Raw genomic sequence first — 13554 nt, forward strand, 5'->3', positions numbered from 1 at the left:
GGGGGGGGGGCGTTTGCCTCCAAAGGGGCACCATTGTGGCTCCCAGCCTGTGTGTGTGTGTATGCAAATGTGCAAGGGGGGTGCCAAACTGGGTCTTTGACCCTGGTGAAATAAAGCCTAGTTTTGCCCCTGCAGGAAAACCCAACCAGTCACTAGAGAAACAGAATCCCATCTTCCTCACCACAGAGGATGGCTTTGTAGAAATACATCGAAATTTCATGTAATCCATAAAGAAAGCAAGGTAAAAAATAGGGAGAGAAAAACAATCCATCATATATTTATATACAACAAGCAAGATCATATATAATAACAAATCAGATTTCTTCCCTAGATATTTACAGTGTTCTCAATGATGCTGTTTTCCACTTCCATTTTTTGTCATGTTGAGAAGAGGGTCGAGAGATGTGCAGGAGCACACCTCAATGCCAACTATCTGAGCAGAGGAGAGTTGCCTGGGCAAAGTGACCTCATAAAATCCCAGAGTAAGGCCGGGAAAGCTTGGCGAATCCCCAGCAGGGCCTTAAACGAGCTCCATGTCAAGGCAGTGCAGTGAAATTTTAGATCTTCAGGCCAGAAACCAAGACTCAGAAATCTTGAGGAATTAAGAAATCTGGTTACAGATTGGCTACAGCCCACAGGTACATCAGATTAATGAACTGTTTAAGATAGATAGGAAAAATGGCTTTGCAGAACAAAAGTCTCAGTTTACCAGACTTATTAGATACAAATATAAAAGTATAATAAAAAATGTACAAACTGCTGTTGGAGTGGCAAACTAAAGAGGAATTTGTGAAACTGAGCATGACTTAGCGGACAAAAGATGTGGGTCACTGTATTGATTATGAAATATGAATTTTACAGCATGTTATGTGACAAAAGCAAATATGATGAAAATGTCCCACAAATGGTATTTAACACCCATCAGACTGGCAAAAATGTCTAAAAAAGAAAAAGGTATATATGGGAAGTGTAATTAAATTGTGGGATCTTTTATTAATATGTGGTGGTCCTGTAAAATAATTAAGGAATATTGGGAAACTATATATAATGAATTTGAAAAGATATTTTAAAAACTTTCCCCCAAACACCTGAGATTTTCCTCTTGGGGATGGTAACAATGGAGGTCCCAAAAAAACAAAGAGTTTATTACTATACACCATCGCTACATCTAGAACCTTATTGGCACAAAGGTAGAGAACAAGCATAGTCCCCAGTAAGGAAGAATGACAGTGTAAAATGTTCGAATATGCTGAACTGGATGGTCTGACGAACAGGATAAGAGAAAATGAAGATAAGGAATATAAAGAGGAATGGATAATGTTTATTGACTATTTCAAGAACCAGTATAGACAGATACATAGCTTTGCAGGTCTCCAGTAAATCCAGCAGAGTTGAAATAGATGGTGTATTTAATAGATAACAAATTGGATGATTTAAAATGTGGCTCACGCGGAGCAGAAAAAAAGCAAAGGAACCAGGAAAAGTGAGGAAGGGAAGTCATATGGTCTATGTATATATGCTGTATTTGGTACGAAGTTGTAAGTGGGATGGGGAAGGGGAGGGGGGTTAAATATGCTCTCTGTTCCTGTTTTTGAAAATGCAAAAAAGAGGGGGAAAGATGCTGTTTTCCAGTGTCTTGGTGCACCAATGCATAAAACCCACATGGCCCCTTTCTCAATAAACAAGTAATGTAAGGGTTCAGAATCGGGGTGACATCGCCCTTTGTCTCTCCTGCTAGTTCCACACACCTACGGATCATGTCTCTCACTTTCCTCTCCCAGCTCTGTTGATGGGTATTTTTTTATTCATCTATTTGCAGTATTATTATACTGCAAAATGTACTTAATCAGGTGCTGTGTATGGTCTTCTGATATTAGTTCTTTGAACTGTTCTCTCTCTGAGAGGGTCAGATTTATTTAATACTAGACAGTTAATAATACGTTGTTTGCAAATACTGAAAGAAATTAGGGATTTGTCTCAGTTCAGTAATCATAAGACTTCAAAATTCTATCTTTAAATAACTTTATCCACTAAATCAATTCACTTTCTCTCTGTAACTGCAAATCACTTAGCATACATTTGTCTTTTGATTTCTCATTATAACATATAGCTGTCCCTGTTGAGAATTCTGAGCTCAATATTCTTCTGTATCTATGCCAAATATTAAAATAGCTTTGGTGCAATTGTTTGTTTTAATCATGTCCCTTATTAGATGTGCTACTATGCCTACTGATATATTTAAGATCTATTAATCTATTGTGCTCTAGTATCAGAGCACAGTATCTACTGGAAAAATCCCAAGAACGTTGAGGGGGAGAAACATTAAAGGTAAAGGTAAAGGGACCCCTGACAGTTAAGTCCAGTCGCAGATGACTCTGGGGTTGTGGCGCTCATCTTGCTTTACAGGCCGGGGGAGTCGGCGTTTGTCCGCAGACATTACTACATTTTTATTCTGCCATTCCACCGAGAAGCTTGGGGAACCGTACCTAGTTCCCATTTTATCCCAGCAACAAGCCTGTGAGGTAGGTTAGGCTAAGTGTAACAGGCCAACCTCGCCTAATGAGCTTCAGAGCTGAATGAGGATTTGAATGTGTTTCTATTCTACCTGTGGATATAGCTGGTAGCCAGTGGAAAATTTGCTAAGCTGCTAGGTTTACCTGTGCTAACAAAGTATACGAAAAGTTTTTTTAAGCTGCCATGTATTCAATGGCACACTAGAAATATCTGACTGCAGCCTCATAGGCAGTCAATTTAAAATTTACAAGTGCAGAATGTGGTGCTGACTGCAGAATTCAGCTTTGGAGCATGTTCTCTTTCATTTGCTTTAAAAAATAGACATTCCTGTTCTGAGTGGCAGCTGGCATTCTCCATGGTATAGTTTGTGCCCACAAATTAACAATGTTTTCCTAGTCTGGACAGCAAGGCAAAGGTAGGTTTTACTAGCACGGTATGTGCATATTACATGATCTAGTCATATCTTGGCAGTGATCCCCACGTTTGTTTTAATGTTTGGGTATTTTTTTAAAAGGCAGCCTTACAACAGGATCTGAAACCAAGTCTGGGTGAAGAAAGAGAAATCAGTATGTCCAGAAATATTTTACAGCAGCTTTTGACAAAGTTTTTCAGCAACTGCATCTTTGCAAGACCTTTTAATGATAATTGTTCTTAATGTTGAGAGTTGGCAGTAGTCTGACAGCATAAGAAGAATGCAGGTCATCTGAGATAGACAGGTGATGAAGGCAAATGCTGAGACAATTTGAAATCCATTAAACACTACAGTGCGGATGATGACTGGAAGCACGAATGTAAGCAGGGCTTGCTGGATCAGGCCAGTGACCCAACTAGTCCAGAATCCTGTTCTCACAGTGGCAGAACAGATGCCTGCAGAAAGCCTGCAAGCAGGACCTGAGGACAAGAACACTTCCCTGCCAGCCCATGGTATTCCGAAGCATGAATTTATTCCATCTCCAGCAACCAGGCAGCAGAAGCTCTCACTGACAGTGGTGGCACAGATTAATGTGGTTGCAAGAAAGTCCCATTGCATCAGCACTTTTCTTCCATGGACATGATCCAGATGAGTTCTGTGTGGATACAAATGAAATGTAGGAATACAGCTTACAATCACAGAAATAAGGTAGGTTCTAAAAATGTACATCTCAAGGGTCAAAAGCCAATGTAAAGTGGTGTCTGAGATGGTCTGTAAGGAAAGAGGTGGTGTTTCAGGTATTTGGGACCTGGGCCATTTAGGGCTTTAAACATTAGCATGAGCACCTTGAATTGGGCCATAAAACAAACCAGCAACCAATGCAGCTGTCTGAAAGCAGAAGTTATATGAGAACTAAGTGGAACCCCAGTCAGTAATCTAGCTGCTGCATTTTGGTCCAGTTGAAGTTTCTGAGTAATTTTTGAGCACAACACCACATAGAGGATTAAGCATGCAATGTGGAACCACAGTAATAATCGCACTTCCACCTAACAGTGTAAGAAGAGCAATGCTTTAGCAGCGTGAAAGAGCCCCGGGACAGAAGCAACCCAGTTCAGTTAGTTGACACACATAAACCAGCCACAAGAGGGCATAAAAGTACTGGCATCCTAAGCATCACATTAATACAATACAGTGAATTAAAAAGTGTTCTGTAAGGAGTGTAATGCAAGATGCTCAGATTCAGAAAGGAGAACTGGGCTAGTGGGTCTGAAACATATCAAAGCAACACAGTGGCAGGCTTACCTTAAAAAGCAGAGCTGAAGCCTGCGTTGGAGAATACACCAGGTGCTCCCAAATCACTGTAAAGGCAATACAAACAGAGGGTTGTTTTTCTAGAGCTGGTGTAGCCTGGAGAACAAAGGGCTCAATGCTCAGAAGGCACTTTTGCTCCATTTCTGTTCCCGCAGGAAGTAATTTTAACTCAGCAAATTACCAGGATGCCCTAGCTCAAGTTTCTCTCTCCCCCACCCCATTTTTGTTTTCCAGAAGAAGAAGAAGAAAGCCAGTATCCAATATCAACAAGAAGTATACCTAAGCAAATTCTATTTGGTATATTGCCAGGCCTAGCAAAATAGCACAAGAAGTAGGACCAAAATTTATAAAAATAGGAACACTTGTGAAATGAAAAAGTCAGCAAGAAGCTATAGAACATACACTGAATGCTGCTGCTGACATGTGACTGTCTGGTAAGTTTGAAGAAGGTGCAAATTGACTTGAATGTGGGAGCCTGTTATCATTCCAATTCCATCAAGAGCAAAATAATCATGAAAACACATTAAAAAGACCATCTGGATCAGCCCACCCTGTAATTTGCCTGCCCTTGCAGCAATGTGGCCCTCATTGTACTGACTTTCAGAAGTGTTCGTCTTTTCAAATGCTGTTGCCTAAAGTTATGTTTCTGAGTAACAAGAGTTGGTGAGAAAAGCACCAGAAGTTCAGCCTTTCCTAACTGTAATTTCAGCTATGAAGAAAGGTCATTGTACTGAAACAAAAGAAGCCTTGGGGTTGGATAGAGGAACAAGACTGATGACAGAGGTCATTTGGACAACCGTTCACTTTGGCTTGAATCAGAATCTTGGTTGGCCATTTCATGGGAAGTAGAGCACAGTATTTTTCTGCCTGCAAGGCTTGAGGGTGCCAGGACACAGCTGTACCTGAGCTTTCAGATGCTGAATGACTGAGGATGCAATCCATGAACATACAAGGAAGGAAGGAAGCCCCATTTGTCTCAATGGGACTTACTCCCAAGTAAATATGCTTAGGATCATGCTACATATCTTGTTAACTAAAATTGTTTGACCAGATCTGAATGACAGATCTACTCTCCCTGTGTGTTTGTTAATCTTTACCTCTCTTTTCAAAACAGCTTGCGAATCTGTCAGAATGGACTCTGGTACATTAAATCTTATGCCTCATTAAATTATTAGTCATTCTTTTTGAATACTAGAAAAAAGAGATTGGTCTAATTTCATGTAGTAATTCATAGTACCTGGTATGGTCAAGGAGCCTTTTCTTTTCCCCTGACAGAGTCAAAGTTGCCATTGGATGGTGCAGAGAATTTGAGAAAAAAAGAAAGAGAAATTCAGTTATAGCAGTTAAATTCAGCAGCTAAATTCAGTTAGCAGCAGATAACATACCAGTGATTTGTTCTCAAATACAAAGTAGTGATAGATGAAGTAATTCCATTTGCATTCCGCCACTCCACCAAAAAGCAGAGGGAGTCAGATGGGTTTTTCTTCATACAACAATCCTGAGAGACTGGTTAGACAGAAAATTTCTGGCACAAAATTCTCCATTGAGTTTCACCCCAGTTCCAGACACAGAAATATGTACAGCAAACAATGCTCTGGCCATCCTGACTATAAAAGATCCTTGGCTAACAAACTTGCAACAAGTCAACCGGTTATATGATTCCCAGACCTCAGAATTAAAACATTTCTTAAATGGAAATGGCTACTGCACCCTCACCCCAAAAATCTCCCCACAACACTATATTTTCCCCCATTGTGAAACATGATAACTAAGGCGGGTGACATTTGGCTTTGCACTCTTGCATGCTTTCGATGCATCAGTATAGAAATACCTGCATGCATGTCCAGAACAACAACAAAAATAGAGGTAGTGGAGGTTGGAGGAGGAGGGGATGGGGGGGGGGGAGGACAGGAGACAACTAACAACAACCCAGAGACATTTTGCTAAGCTCTGTTCACACAGTGAAATAGCAATGAATATCCATGACTGAAAAAAAGGGTACGTGTGGAAACTAATGCACACAGAGAGAAAAATCTAATTTCCAAGGTAGGGGAAATAAATGACTTATTTGATATTAGGCCCCATTTGAAAGCACCCATATATCACAAGGTGCATAAGCTGCAGGTGTTGCTTGTGGCACAGAATGAACGGTGGTAGCAGAATGCCACTGCACCACTGTGCCACTTCTGAATGTAAGTGGGGAGACATTTTTAAATCCCCAGCCCCGCCATGTAAAAAGGTGCCTGCATGTCAAACATATCAGAAATAAGCCTACAACAAAACATCTCTCAAATTTACAACACGAGAGAAGGATTGTTTTTACATGAGAGTGTCACCCTGCGACAATAAACACACACACAGCCTGAAGTGCTGTGGAACATAACTTTACCAGCACTTTCTGCATATCTAGCTCCTCAAGAAGATGTAATAATAATAATAATAATAATAATAATAATAATAATAATAATAATAATTTATTATTTGTACCCCACCCGTCTGGCTGGGTTTCCCCAGCCACTCTGGGCGGCTTCCATAGAGACCAAAAATACACTAAAATGTCACACATTAAAAACTTCCCTGAACAGGGCTGCCCTAAGATGTCTTCTGAATGTCAGGTAGTTGTTTATCGCTTTGACATCTGATGGGAGGGCGTTCCACAGGGCGGGCGCCACTACCGAGAAGGCCCTCTGCCTGGTTCCCTGTAGCTTTGCTTCTCGCAATGAGGGAACCACCTGAAGGCCCTCGGCGCTGGACCTCAGCGTCCGGGCAGAACGATGTTAATCAAAATAAAAAGTTGAAAACATGACCAGGTTGGGGGAAGTAAATAAGTTGGGGCACCTGGGTTTTCTTACCTTTTTTCCTGAAGCGTCTGATAGCCAGAGCGATCAGACTCCCAGAAAGCACGAGGGCAACAGCTGATACTGTGGCTCCACCAGTATAAAGCAGAGCTTTTGTGTAGTAAGGGGCAACATTTTCTGGAATGAATAACAAACCTAACAGTTAGAGACTGAGTCCCCTAAGCTCTTCTTAGGTTCTTCATTTCCAGTTCTATGGTCTGGCACCTTCAGCATGACAAATCCAAGTGCTGCAGACTGTGATCAAGACAGAGAGACTTCATGGCAATATAGTCACCTGTATGATGTTCTGTCTTCTCAGAGTCCCTTCCTTCCTGTACAATGTAGGCGTTGGCTCCAGCGGGCCGAGGTTCTGTGGGCCCCCTCAATCTTTTTTTATAAAGGGGGCTGCTGCCTCCATTGCTGAGGCCAAACACAGAACCCCCTCAATGTTCCTCAGAAGATGGTACCTCTGCTGTGCGAGCAGCACTTTGCTCCCACAGCTACCCAGTTTTACCAGCCAAGACCAGCCTAGACACCATCAGCTGATCCCACAAGCCACCTGCACCAGACTTTATAAAAACCTTCCATCCAAGAACGCTCCTCAACTATCAGTGCAGGTCTTACTTCTAACAAGAATGTTTCACATGTCTGCAGTGCCACCAACTGCAATAGTTCTGCAAATCTACAGCAAACCAAGGTGTTGGTACAACCAACTGGCTACCATCCATGATGCCAGCAGAATATTTCCTTCCTCCTGAGCCCCAGGACAGTTCTGCAACTTTTTTGGGAATTATTTTCTTTTTTAAAAATAAGGGTGCTTCTATGCTAAGCATTTTAGCAGAAACTATTCACAGGAAAATCACAGTCTTTCCAGTTGTGTGGAAAGCCAATCGGTAATTATAGCTTACAGTGGAAGAAGAAGAATTACATAGGGCTAGAAGCCACCCATCTGGAAGCCCCCTTGAAAAGGGGCTACAGGTACCTTGACAAACAGGCATCTCGGGAGACCACTGGCCATCGGCCTGGCACTGAAGGCTGCTTGTTCCATTGAGGTTGTAGCCCTCAGCACACTGGAAGAGACATGTCGACCCGTATCTGAAGGAGTCCCAGGGACCAGAACAGTTCATCTTCATCTTCCCCAGAACCTTCAGGTGGGGACACTTTATCGCTGTTGGGGGGATGGGAAGAAAATAAGAACCACAAACTTGCTTTACACATTGGATTAAAGGAATGTTATGCTATTCCTAAATATAGCATTGTAAGAATTAGACAAACGGCTTAATAAAAACTGACAAGTGACAGAGGCAGCTGTATTTATGTGATATGTCTTGGCTGTCTCTTAGTGCAGACCCAGATAACTGAGCCTGAGCTTCCACAGCTGCCACTCTCCAGGAACCACAATCAGCAGGACTGGTAGCAACAGTGGCAGATATGTTCTATGCTTGAAATAATATTTTATTCTCTTGCTAATTATTCTGTGTTAAATGTGTATTCTGTTGTTGACCTCCTTTGCAATGTAATATTTCAGTTTACTGTTAAATATGTTGCTTTGAATATATATTTTATTCTGGATTGTTTAATTTGATGTTTTAATGTAGCTTATGAGCCACTTTGAGAATTTTTTCTTAAAAATATAAAGTGGTATAGAAATTAATAATAATAATAATAATAATAATAATAATAATAATAATAATAAACCATCAGAAAAATAACCCAAAACCAAGGATGTTACTGTCAAACACTAGGCTGGACATAATATTTGGCTGCTAAGTGGGGAAACCAAATGGAATACCCTGATGTGCAGTAAAATAGGAAGTGAAACTGTGGGGTAGAAAAAATCTAGTTCACCCATGTTGGGTAATAATTAAAGACTTGGCTAGATCTCTAACTCCAAAGTTTGGGGCTAAACACACTCTCCAGCAAGAGTGAGCACCCAGGAGAGTATTAAAATAACAGAATCATGCTGCACAGTAAAGCATGGAAATAATAGGCTGTTAGACCTTTTAAACATCACATTCTAGTCTCCTTTCAGTGCTTCCTCCTCTACCCCTTTTGCAATAAACAGACCACACTATTAGTAAGTTTAAATGCTTTACTTACAAACTCAAAATGTCAGATTCATGCATTATTCCATGCAGCAGCAAGAAGAACACAGGTAGAAATACTGGGTTTACAAAACACAGAAAAATATTTCTGAGCACGCAATCTGGGCTTAAAGCTTCACATGGTGGAGGAGAATGAAGAAAGAAGCGTCACTTCCTCCTTCACAGGGGGTGAGAGAGCATGACCTGAGTCCAGCAATACCCCAGCTGGATGGGCGGGATATAAAAATTAATAATAATAATAATAATAATAATAATAATAATAATAATAATATTCTGTGGTCTTAATCCCTTAATGCATTAACTAGCCCTATACTTGCTAACTAGCCCTAAATTTGACTGCCATTTCCCATACAAACTCAAAGGCAGAAACTGAAAGCGTGATAAGACATGCAAGGAGCTTGCCAGTGGGGTAGGCCTACAGAAGTGATGGCCAAACTTGGCCCTTCCCAACATCCCTGACCACTGGTCCTGTTAGCTAGGGATGATGGGAGTTGTAGTCCAAAAACAGCTGGAGGGCCAAGTTTGGCCATCACTGGCCTACAGCGTTTTGTATCACTCTTCCAGTGTTGAATAAGATATATATTTTGGCCTCTGAAGCCACTGTGATAGCCACACACACAACACACCCTTGGAAAGAAGCCCTAATCCAATTCTGGGGAGCAACCTTATGACAAGCAGCACCCACTGTTTGTCCAAGCCTATCCCAGAAGGAACCAAGGTTATCTGGAAGCCCTACCTTCACAAATGGGCACATCTCTGCTCCAGTTTCCCTGATCTGTGCACTCGAGCTCCTCTGACCCAACCAGCTCAAAGCCAGAGTTGCAGGAGAAGATGCAGCTGGAGTGATAGGCAAAGTGGCCATATGGTTGAGAGCAGTTTCCCTTGCCATTGTCTGGAGTTTGCAGGGATGGGCACTGGACAGCTGGAATAGGAATGTGCAGATTATTTAATGTACATGAATATTGGATGAGTCACAATGCACTGCAGCAGTTGCATATTCAAATTATAAAGTGTTTCTTTCCCCTGGCTGGTGACCGTATTGCAAGTATCCAAGATATCAAAATGCAACTATATTATTTTATGTTCTGATCTTCCTTCAATGCAGAAAGCTTCTGAAAGAGCATTTTAGGGGGTCAGTTTCCTTACAAGGAATAGGAGACCTGTGGCATTTTTGTCATATACTTTAATTTCCAGTGATACGCATTGAACTCTGAGGAGTTATGGGAAATGCAGTTACTGCAGGTGTCAGCCAACATGGCACTCTCCAGATGTTGGCTGGGGGGATGGGAGTTGGGAGTTCAGTCACCTCTGGAGGGCATAATAATAATAATAATAATAATAATAATAATAATAATAATAATAAATTATTTGTACCCTGCTCATCTGGCTGGGTTTCCCCAACCACTCTGGGCGGCTTCCAACAAAGATTAAAAATACATTAAAATGTCACACATTAAAAACTTCCCTAAACACGGCTGTCCCTGTTTTGCTGGCACTGACCTTGACACTGCGGCAGTTGTTCAGTCCAGCGGCCTTGAGCTGTGCAGTCAAGCATCTCTGGTCCAAGCAGCTGAAACCCAGCACTGCAGGAAAAGTTGCAGCTGGAGCCGTATGCAAAGTGCCCAAGAGGGTGGGTGCAATTTAAGTGGCCATTGTCGGGCTTAGGTAGACCTGGGCACTTAACAGCTGAAGCAAAAAGGACAAGTAAGCAACAAAGCCAAAGTTATAGATATGGTAAACTGAAGAAAATCCACTGATGAGTGTTAAGTTGTGGGTGAACATATCAGACAACACAGCGATTCTTCAAACAGCTCTTGTTTATTCACAGGCCAGAACAGAACTGAACTAAAGGGTTCAGCCAGCCTGCTTATATAGAGCTCCACTAGAATGCAACAGTAACCATTTTCTGTAACTATCCAGTCACTGAACGTCACTTTCGATCCCTTATTTGCATAACTATCTGCAGTATAGGGACATGGGTGGCGCTGTGGGTTAAACCACAGAGCCTAGGACTTGCCTCCGTGAAGAGAATATTTATGCTACAGGAGAGCTCAATGCAGATGAAATATCTATTACTATTTGTTGCTATTGTTTTATTAATCTATGTCTTGCCGTTCACATTTTTGTCAAGGCAATTTACAAATGTTTCATAAAAACAACTAAAATAGTTTTTAAAACGGTACAAAGAACAGTTGACGAGGGTGCAAGGCTACCTTCACAAATAGGCACATCTCTGCTCCAGTTTCCCTGATCCGTGCAGTCAAGCTCCTCTGACCCAACCAGCTCAAAGCCAGAGTTGCAGGAGAAGATGCAGCTGGAGTGATAGGCAAAGCGGCCGTATGGATGAGAGCAGTTTCCCTTGCCATTGTCTGGAGTTTGCAGGGATGGGCACTGGACAGCTGGAATAGGAAATACAGATTTATCAATATACACCCCAAATAAATATGTCACTTCAAATTCAGCTTGCATTGTATGATATCAAATGAAAGGTACTAACTTTGGGATTGGGGCCAGCCTGCAGATAGATGGTGGTTAATTCCACCTCCCCACCCCACCCCCGATGAACCACATGCTCGCGTGGTGAGGTGGCACCTCCTGAAATGCTGCTACAGCAACTGAGCACATTTTGAAGCTTTGACACCCAGGACATCAGTGCTAAAGAAATCTGGAAATTAACAAGGAAATAAACAACTATCTGACTTTTAGAAGACGTCTGAAGGCAGCCCTGTATAGGGAAGTTTCCAGTGTTTGATATCCCACTGTGTTTTAATTTGTTGGAAGCTGCCCAGAGTGGCAGAGGAAACCTAGTCAGGAGGCACAGAAATAATAAACTATTATTACTATTATTATCTATGAGATCCAGTTTTCCCGTATGAACCTGCCTTGCAGCATGTCCATTGACTGAGCTCTCTAGTGCTATACCCCAACGGGCAGCAGTCCAAAGTTAATTTCAAGCAAAGGTCCTATTCTCTGCAGCTGCTGCTTGAGATCCTTTTAATCGGGAGATGCCAGAAATGGAAAAATGCAAAGCTTGTGATCTTAACCGCTGAGCTATGGCCTCTTCTACTCACATCAAGAGTCTGCCCTCTTGATATACACACAACGGCAAGTAAATTGCCAACCAGCTCTACATCTTACTCTAAGCATAAAAAGGTACCAGAGAAACACAGATCCATACAGAGATGTGTCTTAAATGGCCAATAAAATTATGTCAATTTAATTTACTTATATCCTAAATTGTATTTAGTCAAAGGCAATTATATCTCCATTGGGTGCGCTAAAAATAAATGGATTGTGCATCTGGGGCTGTGCTGTCTGCATGTCTGGAGTGAATGTGTTCTGCACCTCTTCTCAGCATTTTGGAGAGTGATACAGATGATATAGCTCTGCTTGATCAAGCTCTTTAGCCCATCTAGTCCTAAATCTTGCTCTCACCGTGACCGACATGATGACTATGGGGTCTAAGCTCTCCCCACTTGTGATTCCCAGCATACTGCTTCTGACAGTGGAGGTAGAACATAGGACATACTGTATGTAGAACGCATATGGAGGAACTGCCAAGCAGATGCCACTAAGAATGTTGCTACAGTGAATGGACCCCAGAGACAGTACAGTCACCACCACCCAAAGCCTGTATTGTTGTTCTACACACCCAAAGTTCAGGTTTCATACTTTTCAGGAGGAGCGTGTGCTACAGTAATTCACCGTTAGACACTATGGATTAGTGACCTTATTTCCACATCAGTCTGTGACCTCGTTAAGGAAGGCTGCCCCTGTGATCACTCCAGAATAAGTACCCAGTTCTTGGTATTCATTCTGTGTCCTGTTCCTTTGCAAGTAGCAAAGGATAATCTTCCAGGGCACCCAGTCAGTTTTGTTTAGATTTCCAAGTTTCAGAGAAAGATCTTGTATGAACCTGGAGAAAAATCAAGAATTGCTGTTGCCACTGGTATCAGTGGAAGTATGACACCAGAGGATCCAGTTTGTTTTTCAATTTAGCAAATGCAACATCTCAGTTTTATATACTCAGCTACCATCCATTTCCCAGCTGATTCCCAAGAGTATACTCAGCACTGACCTTCACATAAGGGTGGTTTCTCCGTCCACATTCCCAGAGCTGTGCACTGAAGTTGCTCTGCTCCAACTTGCACAAACCCTGTATTGCAGGAGAAAGTGCAGCTGGAGCTGTATGCAAAGTCTCCATGTGGATGAGAGCAGTCAAATTCTCCATTCTTGGGGACGTTCAGTTTGGGACACTCAATAACTAGAATGAAAGAGAATGCTCAGTGTTGGTGAAAGGAGGAACTATTCAGCCCAGATTCTCCCAGCCACAGGAAGAGGCAAGTCCAGGCATGAAATGAGACCTATTCTTCTG

General features: G+C 41.9%; 1 protein-coding gene across 1 annotated transcript in view; it reads right to left on the minus strand.

Annotated features, from left to right (window-relative positions):
• Positions 1-1301: 1301 nt before the first annotated feature.
• The window catches only part of LOC310765826 (P-selectin-like), a 36707-nt gene continuing 24454 nt past the window's right edge, over positions 1302-13554 (minus strand). Inside the window, exons 10-18 of the mRNA XM_083621380.1 lie at positions 13258-13443; positions 11393-11578; positions 10680-10865; positions 9916-10101; positions 8057-8242; positions 7090-7212; positions 5475-5505; positions 4229-4284; positions 1302-3581 (exon numbers count right to left, since the gene is read on the minus strand). Coding sequence (XP_083477506.1) covers positions 4230-4284; positions 5475-5505; positions 7090-7212; positions 8057-8242; positions 9916-10101; positions 10680-10865; positions 11393-11578; positions 13258-13443 — 1139 coding nt within the window. The 3' untranslated portion in view covers positions 1302-3581; position 4229. The remainder of the gene's footprint in view (positions 3582-4228; positions 4285-5474; positions 5506-7089; positions 7213-8056; positions 8243-9915; positions 10102-10679; positions 10866-11392; positions 11579-13257; positions 13444-13554) is intronic.

Source organism: Podarcis filfolensis (genome assembly GCF_964270895.1).
Source record: "Podarcis filfolensis genome assembly, chromosome: 6".
Classification (NCBI taxonomy): Eukaryota; Metazoa; Chordata; class Lepidosauria; order Squamata; family Lacertidae; genus Podarcis; species Podarcis filfolensis.